Below are 12,918 nucleotides of genomic sequence, written 5' to 3' on the forward strand. Positions count from 1 at the left end.
GTTTTCAATAAGAATATGATATAAGATATAATATAACACTAGCTAAGGTAGTCCATTTTTCAGGAAATTCATTTGATAAAATAAATAACTTTTTAGAGTTAAATTTACTAATTTTTAATATAAAACTGTGTAATTTAGTGGTTCAGATTTAAAATAAATCATTTATTTTAGTTATGAGTTTAAATCTTACCAAAAACAATTTTATAATATTTTATTTGTAACTAAAATGAAGGCTGCTAAATTTTTTTCACATTTTTATATGAAAATTGTGAGCCCAATTTTCAGACCGATCCTACTTATAGTCTTCATATTGGGTCAACTAATATGTTTTCAATAATAATCAAATATAATATAAAAAATTGAAATTTTTATTCAATGATTAAATAACCCTAATTTATTTGTTTTTAAAAAAAAAAATATATATATATATATATATATATATAATATAAGATCTAATATAAAAAAAAACTTTTATTAATAATTAAACCTACTTATATTTCATATTGGGCCAACTAATATGTTTTCAATAAGAATCAAATATAATATAAAAAAATGATACTTTTATTTAATGATTAAATAACTTTAATTTATTTGTGTTTTCAACAAAAATAAAAATTAAATATAATATAAGATCTAATATAAAAAAAAACTTTTATTAATAATTAATAACACTCCATTTAGTTGTGTTTTGAACAAAAATCTAATATAAGATCTAACATAAAAAGAAACTTTTATTTAATGATTAAATAACCTTCCATTTATTTGTGTTTTCAACAAAAATCTAATATAAGATCTAATACAAAAAGAAACTTTTATTCAAGGATTAAATAACATTCAATTACTCATTCATCCTAAAAATCATTTTTCAAGTTGAGGGGAACTTTTCTCTATGGGTATAGTGTTCAGGTTGGGACATCAATACATTTTCAATAAGAATATAATATAATATATATTATAAAGATATTAAAATTTATATTCAATGATGAAATAACTCTCGAATACTTAGTTTATACTAAAAAAAAAAATTAATATTGAGGGTGAACTTTCTATATCCTAATAGTGTTAATATTGAGTCTACCAATAAGTTTTTCAATAAAAATATGATATAAGATGTAATATAAAAAGATTGGAACTTTTATTTAATGATTAAATAACCCTCAATTACTTAGTTCATCCTCGAAAGTTGCATTTTCCATAAGAATCAAATTTAATATAAAAAAATATTGAAACTTTTATTTAATGATTAACTATCAATTACTATGTTCATTCTCCAAAAACATTTTTCATAATAAGGCACAATAGGTTTTCAAAAAAATCTAATATAAGATAATATAAAAAAAAATTGAAACTTTTATTCAATGATTAAATAACCTTTCATTACTCTCAGAAATGTTAAGGTTAATAAGTTTGGTTTAAGAAGCCTAATGATTATATATAAAAAAAAATTTATGTTATTTACTCGAAAATCAAAGCATGAAAATAGCTTATTTCAATTCCGAAGAATTCATGATAAGCATCAATGCGAGGATAATTCGAGTAAAAATTTTCAACTGAATATGAATCTAGATAAGAAAAATAGTAAACTTTCATTTATAACCAAGATATAATATATATCAAACTATTCCTTCAATTTTAATGATTATTTAAACCTTTATAAGCATCCATAACTTCTTTCACAGATTAAGAATTAAACATAAACATCTTATATACACATAATGTGCCTTTCTTCAACATATAAAATAATGAGAATTCTTCTGTTGTTTATCGAGAATCTTGAGGACCTTCATTGTGTAGAGTCAGTTTCAAAGGCTAGAAGTCTGGATCCGAAACAGTTTCACCAACCGGGGATTTGCAAAGAGGGCAAAGTGCATTCATCTTTAACCACTTGTCTATACATTCTTTGTGAAACAAATGACTGCATGGTAATTCCCTTAGCTCTTCGTTATGACCATACTTTGCCAAACAAATGCAGCAAACCTGTGTTCGAATCAAATAAGAACAAACATGGATTATTCGTAATAATATTATCTCAAAGGGCTTCTTAGTTGTTACTTGTTAGATGTCGTTTTAAATTCCAAGGTTATTTTGGTCATTTGACACAAATAACACAAGTAAACAACTTTTCCCATCAATCGGGGTTTCTCAAATTTTCATAGAGAGCTGAGGATGTTTTGGTAATCTTCTTATATTTTATCATGATCCGAAAATATCTACATTTATTATGTTGTTATTTTGATGATCCAAATTATCCTTATAACTTGGATCATGATTAAAAAAGAATCTTATACCAAACTGAAAATAAAATCACTATTCCAATGAGATTGTGAAAAACACTAGTTTTTAAAAAGATAAAAGTAAATAAAAGTAGGGATTACCGCATCTTCCGCTGTTATGGAGCGTTCCTTGTCAGTTCCAGCAGCAATAACTCCGCCTTCTTTACCATTACTAGTGTTTTTTTTGCACTTCTTTGTCTTGAACTTATAGATTGGCAAAGAATTTATTGATTCCATAGTGGCCCCTCTATTAAGAGTTGATTCTTCTTCTCTAAGTCCAATAAAGGAAATTATACAAGGGAAACAGAAGCAGACTGTGATACCGATAACAAAAGGTATTGCGTAACCAAAATAGCTAAACGACAGAAAAACTAGACATAGCCTGCAAAATATTAAGGCATACATTTGAATCAGAAAAGAGCTCTAAGAATGAAGGAAATAAAGAGATGGAAAAAAAGAGTGAATATAAACCTGTACAGGTTAGGAGCATCGGATAGAGAAGAGTGGCTCCCAAAGACCCAAACATTGCCAATGATAAACCAAGCAGCAGAGAAGCAATCTAAAGAGATCTTGAAGTAATCCATAAAAGCTTTTACTCTGCATGTCAAAGAGGACCTTGTAATGAACCTATTCTAAAATTGGTATGTTGTTACAATCATGTTCTTATGGGAAAATCGACGCTGAAAGTAAAAATTGAAATTGATTTTTTTTCATTTGGTATAAGATTATTTTATGGGATTTTGGGCTTCACTTGGTAGTAAAATTATTTTATGGATCATAATCCAAATTATAGTGTGATTTTTTACTTCATTCGATGATAACAAATAGATTCAATATACTCCATAGAAGTTTTTACAAATATGAGATATCAGAACAGCCAAGTCTAGTCTTCCTCAATAGCTTTTCATGGAAGTAAGTTTCATACATGGAACGAGACTTCACTTGACATATTAGAAGCATAAAAGTGGACATTTATGTTATGTTTATATATTTTTTTCCAAGAGGAACGGAAGAACGTTTCCTAATCATGACAATTTGCAGAAAAAGTAGACATTTCATGCATGCATAATTGCATATACACTGTCTATATATCAGGTCACCCAAGTACTATAACAACTACCTTAAGTCCATAACTCTTTTGGGGACTCAATCACTAGAAAATTTAAGCAAAGAAATATGCTTGTATAGATCAGATAGCTAAAAATGGAACATATACAAGAAAATCACAAATTCATTGTCATACCTTGGATTTGGGGCTTCCATAGTTGGATTGCCCTGGCTGGTTGTAATAGTAGATGGGCGATCTTCTAGTTCAGAAGCCCTAGCAGCTGAAAGAGACAAAAAGGATGGGGTGATAATAGGAAGGTTATTCCTTGGAGAACTTTGACGGGCCTGGGATGAATCTTGAACTATTACTTGATCGCCATGCCAATAACGCCAATACAGACGGGGAATACTTGCAATACATCCACTCGCATAACCAACAATCCATGCAAACAAAGGAGCACGTGGATGTTCATGTCTCGATAACGACAAAACAACAGTAGCTGCAATTACCTGGCAAGTAATTACAACCAATTCAACTGATATCCAGAATCCAGAATTTAGTGGATTTCCTTGTAGTTGTTCATGTCCATTTCCCCTCATAATGGATGATAAACCAGGAAGTTGAGATGCAGGTGCATTGACAACAACAGAAGACCGATCTTCTTGCTGCGATCTGTTGAACACATTTAACGAACCAGGCGAGGATGCATGACTAACACTTCTTATTTCTATCACATGGTCATCATTCATATCCATTATAAGAATCTTCAATCTGATTCTCAAATGAGAATCCCAGATCAAAGATTAACCTAGGTCGAGGATGGATTCCTTCCAGAAGGAATAATTCACTTTGTTCTATAAAAACAATAGAGCATTTGCAACACATTAGTTGATATATAATATACAAAAACAATATAATCTCATTCATAAGTGTTTCATTTCCAAATTTCCTACTAAAATGAACTAATAATTCAGAAGAAATTCAAAATTTCAAATCAACTGATAGATTGAAGAACATTAAACATCAATGCAACAACAAGAATAGACCTAGAATCGGCGCTGACTATCTCCAGAAGCTGAAGAACTAAATCTGTAAAAGTAACACAGTTCGACATGCAAATCGCTATAAGTACAGCATTTGATAATCTAATCAATCAGCTGAAGAACTAAACATCAGGGATTACAGCATCCTTAGTAAACTAATGATATATCACTGATAAGAGAATGAATTTGAACGGCGGCGGCGGAAGAATGAACTTGAGAAATTACTAACCAGTGGATGGAATTAGACGCCGGAGAAGTTGATCGGAGAGAGAAACTGCCGAATCGGAGTAAATTCCGGTGAAAACTCCGATTTGATTTCGAAGATTTCTTCCTTCCTTTTATACACGCAGGGAGAGGAGAGAGAGAGTTTGTGTTCTTCATAAAAAGAATGTTCTTTGGTATTATAATATGTCACTATACTATAAAAAAAATATTAAAATAATAATATTATTATTTCATACTAATAATTCTAAATAAATATATATAAATTGTTTGACAAGAAAAAATATTTCAAAAAAAAAATATTAAATTGAGATCTAAAGAAAATATATTGTGTTTTTTTTTAAATAACTTATACTTTCCGCGCAGAGGCGCGGAATAATGCGCGCATACATTTTTTTTTAAATGTCTCGTAATAGGAAACGACAATTATTTTAGTTGAAATTAAGTCGGTATATCGAAATATTATGAAACAATATAAAAAAATGAATATAACCGTCTAGCGTTAAATAATTTTGAGGATTTTATAATCGTTCTCTAATCATTTTTAACTTAAAAACGCTTTTAAATTGGAGTATAATTTATTTTTTTTGTAAAAGAATATATTATTTATTATTATGCATATTGTTAGAAATGAATGTGATTAAATTATTTGATAAGAAAAACCATTTCAAAAAAATTATCAATGATTTTTTACTTGAATTGAGATCTAAGAGTTAATTTTTTTTAAATAGGGAATTTGGAATACATTGTATTTTTTTAAATAACTTATATTTTCCGCCTCCGCGAAATAGCGCGCCGCCCTACACTTTTATTTAAAATTATCTTATAATAGGAAACGACAATTGTTTTAATTGAAATTAAGTAGTTATATGAAAATGAATATAATCGTCTCGCGTTGAATAATTTAGTGACTTTATAATCATTCTCTAATCATTGTTAACTTAATTTATTTTTTTTAATTAGAGTATAATGTCTTTATTATTGGGTTATGCAATTTTATAAAAGAATATATCATTTATTATTATGCATATTGTTTGAAATGAAGGTGATTAAATTATTATATTTAAATGAAAATTGAACATATTTTATTAATATTATATGATTCTCTATATTTTTCTTTTTCTTTTTAAATTTTAAATCATGAGATCAAACTTTTAGCTATAAATAATTATGCTTTTAAAAATGTAAATAGAATTTTAATCTAAAAAAATAATTAAATATGGAATTTTCAAAAACATATATATATTTTATCATAATAATTTGTTTTAATATAAAAAAAATGTAGTGTTGATGTTGATTTGACATTATCCTTTCATTTATTCCCATAAATAATTAATTAAATACTATTCACACATTTCCATAATTTTTTTATTCTGGTCCAATTAATAAACTTTTAAAATGATTTGTATCTTAACCCTTCATTTAAACTATTTGATTATATGATTAGACTTTTCTAATTAATAAATACTTTTATATTTTTCAAAATTGTATAATAAAATAAATAATAAAAAGTATCATTTTAAGTTTGTAACTCCCATATACATAAAGACTAGTTGAAGAAGTAACTTGAGATAGTTAAACATGACATATTACATTATATATTTTATTATTAAATATATAAAAGTTTATATATATTGAATTAAATTAATAATATTTGTACGACAGGAAGTATGTCACTATTTCGGTTAAAGTATTAAAGCTCCTTAAAATGTTTATGTAACGGACCTATATAAAATATTATTTTATTTATAATTGTGAAAGTAAAACAATTTTCAGGAAACGTATGTAAGTTAAAGGGTTGAACATCACTACTTTTACTTGTCAAATTGAAATGTTATTTTTGGCTACTTTTTATCTGTCATTTTTTATTTAACTTCTTAGACAATATTATATTTTTATTTTTGAGTATAATTATTGGCAGTCAATTCACGCTAGACAAATTAATTGGCACCTCAATTTTTTTTAAATAATTATTTTTAACCATAAAATTTAAGACAATAATTTATATTTATTAATAATTATTCGAAAAAATTCTTATATTCATAACAAATGAAATAACAATCTTTTCTACTTTCAATTTCTGTCCAATTTTATTTAATTTCTCATAGTCTATCAACTCACGCAAACAAATTTATCGCGTCCATTTTAGGGAAAAAATTTATTATTTCAACAATTCAAATTGAATCAATAAATTATATTTGTCAATAATCATTCAAAAAAATTCTTCTATGCATAACGACATAAATATTTAGTTCGATTTCCATTGAATATGCGGCAAAGAGACTATGGTCACATCAAAAATTAATTGGTTGATTATTTATATGTGTCATTTTTATGTAACTCGCTATCAACTCACGTTAAACAATTTAATCGCGCCCATTTAAGAATAAAAAATTGATTGTTTTAACAATTTAAAGTGAACCGATAAATTGTATTGTTCAATAATCATTGAAAATATTATTTTATGCGTTGAGTTCGATTTCCACTGAATACGCTGCATAGACTATGGTCACATAAAAAGTTATTTGGTTTATTATCTATATCAATTTTCAAGTAACTTCTTATACCTTGTTAACTCACGAAAACAAATTAATCGCGTCCATTTTAGAGAAAAAAATTATTATTTCAACCATTCAAATTGAGACAATAAATTATATTTGTCAATAATCATTCAACAAAATTATTCTATGCATAACGACATAAAAATTGAGTTTGATTTTCATTGAATTTGCGGCAAACAGACTATGGTCACATTAAAAATTAATTGGTTTACTATTTATTTTTGTCAATTTTATGTAACTTCTTATACGTTGTTGTCGACTGTCAAAAACAAATTAATCGCGCCCATTTAGGAACAAAAAAATTGATTGTTTTAACAATTTGAAGTGAACCGATAAATTGATCGCGCCTATTTTAGGGAAAAGATGATTATTTCCACAATTCAAATTGAGACATTAAATTGTATTTGTCAATAATCAAAAGATTCTTATATGCATAACCGACAAATGAAACATTGATTTCGATTTCCATTGAATATGCGGCAAACAAACTATAATCACATACAAAAGTTAATTGTTTAATATTTATCTGATAAATTTTTATGCAACTTTTTATACCCTATCAACTCACGCCAAATAAATTAATCACGCCCATTTAAGAAAAAAATGATTATTTCAACCATTCAAATTGAGACAATAAATTATATTTATCAATAATCATTCAAAAATATATCTTCTATGCATAACGACAAATGAAACATTGAGTTCAATTTCCACTGAATACGCGGCAAACAAAGTAACAGTATGATCACATAAAAAGTTAATCGTTTTACTATTTATCTATACCATGTAAACTCAAGCCAAACAAATTAATCATGCCCATTTTAAGACAAAAAATGATTATTTCAATAATTCAAATTGAGACAATAAATTGTATTTATCAATAATCATTCAAAATATTCTTATATGCATAACGACAAATGAAAATTTGAGTTCAATTTCAACTGAATATGCGACAAGCGGTCACATAAAAAGTTAATTGTTTTACTATTTATCTTAGTCAATTTTCAATTTTATGTAACTTCTTATACCATGTCAACTCACACCAAACAAATTAATTGCTCCCATTTAGAAATAAAAAGTTAATTATTTTAACAATTTAAATTTTAGACGATAAATTGTATTTGTCAATAAACATTCAAAAAGATTCTTCTATACATTGAGTTCGATTTCCACACTATACAACACACAAACATAAACTATGCCCACCTAAAATGTTAATTTTTTTACTAATTATCTTTTTTATTTTCATGTAACTTCTTTGCCAACATAATTATTGAGATTAGTTATTGGCTAAATTGACAAAATAATCGCGCACATTTTAAGAAAAAAAATTAGATTATTTGAACCATCCAACTTGAGACTTCGATGATAAAATGTATTTCTCAATAATCAATTGAAAAGATTCTTCTATTCATAATAATAAATGAAACAACAACTGAGTTAGATTTTCATGAAGTATAGGTCATGATTTCAAGTAGCTTCTTATACCTTTCAACTCACGCCAAACAAATTAATCACGCTCATTTAGAAAGAAAAAAATTGACTATTGAGACATAAATTTTATTTATGAATATCATTCAAAATAATTCTTCTATTCATAACAACAAATGAAACATTCTATTTGAATATGCTTCAGACCTATTATGGTCACATAAAAAGTTTTATTTTACTATCTGTGTCAATTTTCACATAACTTCTTATACCAACATTATTATTAATCACGCACATTATAAGAAAAAAATAATTATTTCAATCATCCACAATTTCAAAATTTTCTTCTATTCATAATAAATGAATCAACAATTTAGTTAGATTTTCACCAAATAGTTGAAACTAGCATATTAAAAGAAATACGAGCAGATACGATATTATAAGTTTATATATCTTACTATATGAGAATCAACAACTTCGACTATCATATCTTGAGTTGGTACCGAAATGGGATCATTAAAATGGAAATGAAAAGTGTTCAATTAGTAAAAAATTATAGCAAAAAAATCCTATCCATTAGACAATGGATGCTTTATTTCTTCCGAACTTTTCGCATATATATTCCATTCAAAAAATAGAAACACCTTTTTCTTCTTAAATTTTAGCATATTCCATTCCAAAAATAGAAAGTTCCAAACAAATTTGATTTTTTTGGGTAAACTATCCCAATGAGAATGGTGAGAGGATGCCCAAGCATTTCAGAAAATATCATTATTTGACTGATCTAAGAAAAATTATTCTTTTAGCTACTATTTATCTATGTCATTTTCATGTAACTTCTTATACACATCTCACTATTGAGCATAGTTATTAGTACTCAACTAATGCCATACAAATTAATCTCTCATTTTAGGGAAAAAATGATTTTTCAACATTCCAATTTGAGACGATAAATTGTATTTTTTGTGGATATTCATTCGAAAAGATTCTTCTATTCATAACAAAATGAACAACAATTTGGCATCATTTCCCCCTTCCCCCTTAATTATCTAAGTTCTGTTTGTAGCTTAATAGACATATACAAAAGGGTAAGAATTGCACCTTGTGGCATTGGAAAGTATCTCAACATATGCGAGCTAACCCAAACCGCAACAACCACCAAACAAACCGAACTGCTACTATTTTTTCCGCAAAAGAAGCTCGCGAAAGCGAAACATAACGTTAACAAAACTCCAACTCTTCCGCCCAATACCCATGCGATCAAATAACCGACTTTATAACCAGCATCCAGATTCACATCCAGAAACGCCATTAAGCTGCTACAAGTGATAGACATTCGACAACCGACGGTTTTCATTAGAAAGAGCGATAGTAAAGCGCACCTTAAAACATCGATAAAAGGGCTTTTTGTCTTGTTGTTTGTGTTCTGCTGATGTTCTTCGGATTCCTCGTAATAAAAGGAATGCATCTCCTTTTTATACCGTTGCTTGTAATGGCTATCTTGCATTCTTTCTCGAAGATCAGACCATTTATACATCCTGTTTCCATCTTCGTATTCGTATATCCTTTCCCTACTTCTTCTACGAACTTCGTTGTTGTTCTCGTGAAAAATGAGGTCTTTGTCGTACTGTTTCCTCGACATCTCATTGGACAGTGTCTGTAAGAAAAAAAAGAAAAGAGATTTGTCAATTGATCATAAGTTTTTAACAAATCATAAGATAACATTGCAAGGTCGTAACTGGTTTGATCTTGAGTTATTTAAAAAAATCTTGTTCCATAAAAGTTTAGACTATTTTGGTTAAATCTAAAATTTCTTTTTGTATTTAAAATTTTATAAAAATTAAATTATGATATTTTGGTTGATGAATTGAGTGATTTGAAACTAGAAAAGATATGTGATGTGATAAAGGAGTTTTTTTTTTATTAAATAATCAAATAACCCCCAATATCAAACAAGCTCCAAGTATAATTGATGAAAGGTTTGGCTCAAATGGAAACAATGAGTCTATTTGAAAACACTTTTGTTTTTCTGAAAGTTGATGTAAATTTTTGTATCTGTGTCCACTAAGAGCTTGTCTGATATAGGTTTTTCAGATTTCTTGTATATAATAAGGGTATTTAGTTGATGATTGATGATGGAATAAATCCAAATAGCCTTTCATCAAACAAGGCCTACATTAAATTTCCAAATGTGATTCGAGAAATTTGACAGTGTTTTCAAATGAAACCAGCAGATCTAGAATTACTGTTTAGTATTATTATAACACAAAGAAGAGGACAAGTGAAACATACTAGGAAAAGGTAGAAAGCTCACATCATATGCAAGGCGGATACTTTTGAAAGTTTCACCAGCTTGCGACTCCTTGCTAACATCGGGATGAAACTGTAACAAATTACATTGAACAGATGAAATGTCAAAATGTTAATATGATAAGATGGAATAAATAAGAGAAATAGAGAAATGACACTGAGTTTAACCTTAAGAGCAAGATGTCGATATGCCTTCTTAATATCAGTTGAAGAAGCATTAAGTGGGATTCCAAGAACAGAATAGTGATTCTGACGGAGGCTGGACGAACAACAGAGGAGGCGATGACGGTTTTGCACCACACCACATTGCCAGGGATAGCGACGGCGATTTGGGATAATCGAGGAACAAGAACGATTGTCTAAAGGGAAGGTGCGTAGTTCTAGAAGAATCCAGCAGGCTTGCTGCATAATTCTTCCCCTCTGACGTCTGTTCGCCCCTTTTGTTGACTTTCAAAAGCCAATAGATAGTTGATTAATGAGTACCAGTCTCTGTTGAATGGCAATGCCAAGGTCAGTTACAATCGTGGCTTGCCTTAGATTTAAGGTCATCAATCACGAAGTCAATGTAAACTAAAAGTATACTAACTATTTGCTTTTTGAAATTGGAACAATAAATTTATTACCAAATGACAAGCATAAAGCAAGAAAGATGCAACAAAATTGAAATAAATTAATACCGAGTAGGCTTCAACAAGTTTTTAATTGAAACATTCATCATATGGTGATATCACATGAACAAGATAGCTTTTAGTTATGTACATTGAATTAGAATTCAGTCTTGGCATCTTGTTTCTATCTACCAACTCTTTCCATTTCTATTAAAATCATGTCATAAACCCTTCAAATCGTACCAAATCCAACAATTAATGTTCACAATTCAGCAAAAACAATAGTTCATCTAGTTAGATAATTCATTCATTTGTTTATGCATATTGAATTTGTGGTACTCTATGTAATAAATAAAGCTAGTTAGGTCATCAAGAAGATATCGATGAATACATGAATGAAGAATTCAGTCTTGGCATCTTGTTTCTATCTACCAACTCTATCCCATTTCTATTAAAATCATGTCATAAACCATTCAAATCATACCACAATCAAACAATTATCGTTCACAATTCAGCAAAACAAAAGTTCATCTAGTTAGATAATCCATTCATTCATTTATGCACATTGAAATGCGGTGCTCTATGTTATAAATTAAGCTAGTTAGAGCATCTAAAAGATATTGATTACTATATGAATGAAGAATTCAGTCTTTCCATCTCGTTTCCATCTTCCAACTCTTTTCCATTTCTATTAAAATCACATCATAAATCCTTCAAATCGTACCACAATCCAACAACTACTGTTCACAATTCAGCAAAACAAAAGTTCATCTAGTTAGATAATTCATTCATTTGTTTATGCATATTGAATTTGTGGTGCTCTATGTTATAAACTAAACTAGTTAGGGCTCTTAGGGCATCAAGAAGATATCGATTAATACATGAATGAGAATTCAGTTCGCATCTTCCAACTCTTTCCATTTCTATTAAAATCATGTCATAAACCATTCAAATCGTACCACAATCCAACAACTATCATTCACAATTCAGAAAAACAAAAGTTCATCTAGTTAGCTAGTTAATTCATTTGTTATATAACACTAGGTCAGTGATTCTCTTCTACATCATTTACAGAGAAGTGTCGGTAATAAATAGAATCCATCAGATATTCCATTTGCAAATTACAATTTCATTAATCAGATATATTATGAATGTTTAAGACCAATAAGAATCCAAAACGATCGGCTGATCCTATATCATTGCCTTCCAAGTCACAAATTTCAATAACGAGATATAAAAAATGCAGAAATCGAAAACTATGAGTTACAGAATCCGAAAAGAAGTAGTGAATGAAAGAGAAACCTGAACATCGCCAGAGATTCATAGATTCTAAACGAAGAAGACGATCTCTGATAAACCTATTTCTGTGGCGATGGATTGAACAAAGGTTAAGAAAGAAATAAGGATTGAGTTTATTTTCAA

The 12,918-nt window shown here is 28.4% G+C and overlaps 2 protein-coding genes across 2 annotated transcripts; both read right to left on the minus strand.

Annotated features, from left to right (window-relative positions):
* Positions 1-1,603: 1,603 nt before the first annotated feature.
* On the minus strand, positions 1,604-4,725 carry LOC124942039 (E3 ubiquitin-protein ligase At4g11680-like). Its single transcript, XM_047482446.1, has 5 exons — positions 4,594-4,725; positions 3,517-4,175; positions 2,745-2,870; positions 2,376-2,655; positions 1,604-1,977 (listed from the first exon to the last, which is right to left on the minus strand). The coding sequence occupies exons 2-5, from the start codon at positions 4,074-4,076 to the stop codon at positions 1,810-1,812; spliced, it is 1,134 nt and encodes a 377-aa protein (XP_047338402.1). The 5' UTR covers positions 4,077-4,175; positions 4,594-4,725; the 3' UTR covers positions 1,604-1,809.
* A 4,779-nt stretch (positions 4,726-9,504) lies between these two features.
* LOC124941885 (dnaJ homolog subfamily C member 18) lies at positions 9,505-12,896 on the minus strand. The gene is made up of 4 exons (XM_047482254.1): positions 12,799-12,896; positions 11,057-11,377; positions 10,893-10,961; positions 9,505-10,235 (listed from the first exon to the last, which is right to left on the minus strand). The coding sequence occupies exons 2-4, from the start codon at positions 11,294-11,296 to the stop codon at positions 9,624-9,626; spliced, it is 921 nt and encodes a 306-aa protein (XP_047338210.1). The 5' UTR covers positions 11,297-11,377; positions 12,799-12,896; the 3' UTR covers positions 9,505-9,623.
* Positions 12,897-12,918: the final 22 nt, after the last annotated feature.

This window comes from Impatiens glandulifera, chromosome 6 (assembly GCF_907164915.1).
Source record: "Impatiens glandulifera chromosome 6, dImpGla2.1, whole genome shotgun sequence".
In the NCBI taxonomy this organism is placed as follows: domain Eukaryota; kingdom Viridiplantae; phylum Streptophyta; class Magnoliopsida; order Ericales; family Balsaminaceae; genus Impatiens; species Impatiens glandulifera.

Excerpts from the sequence above, each read along its gene's own strand:
- LOC124941885 (XM_047482254.1), bottom strand. The coding sequence starts at position 11,296 with ATGCAGCAAGCCTGCTGGATTCTTCTAGAACTACGCACCTTCCCTTTA. Across the intron at positions 10,962-11,056 it reads ATCGACATCTTGCTCTTAAG|TTTCATCCCGATGTTAGCAA; the intron begins GTTAAACTCAGT and ends AATTTGTTACAG. Across the intron at positions 10,236-10,892 it reads GTATCCGCCTTGCATATGAT|ACACTGTCCAATGAGATGTC; the intron begins GTGAGCTTTCTA and ends TTTTTCTTACAG.
- LOC124942039 (XM_047482446.1), bottom strand. The coding sequence starts at position 4,076 with ATGGATATGAATGATGACCATGTGATAGAAATAAGAAGTGTTAGTCAT. Across the intron at positions 2,656-2,744 it reads GATGCTCCTAACCTGTACAG|GCTATGTCTAGTTTTTCTGT; the intron begins GTTTATATTCAC and ends AATATTTTGCAG. Across the intron at positions 1,978-2,375 it reads CCATAACAGCGGAAGATGCG|GTTTGCTGCATTTGTTTGGC; the intron begins GTAATCCCTACT and ends ATTCGAACACAG.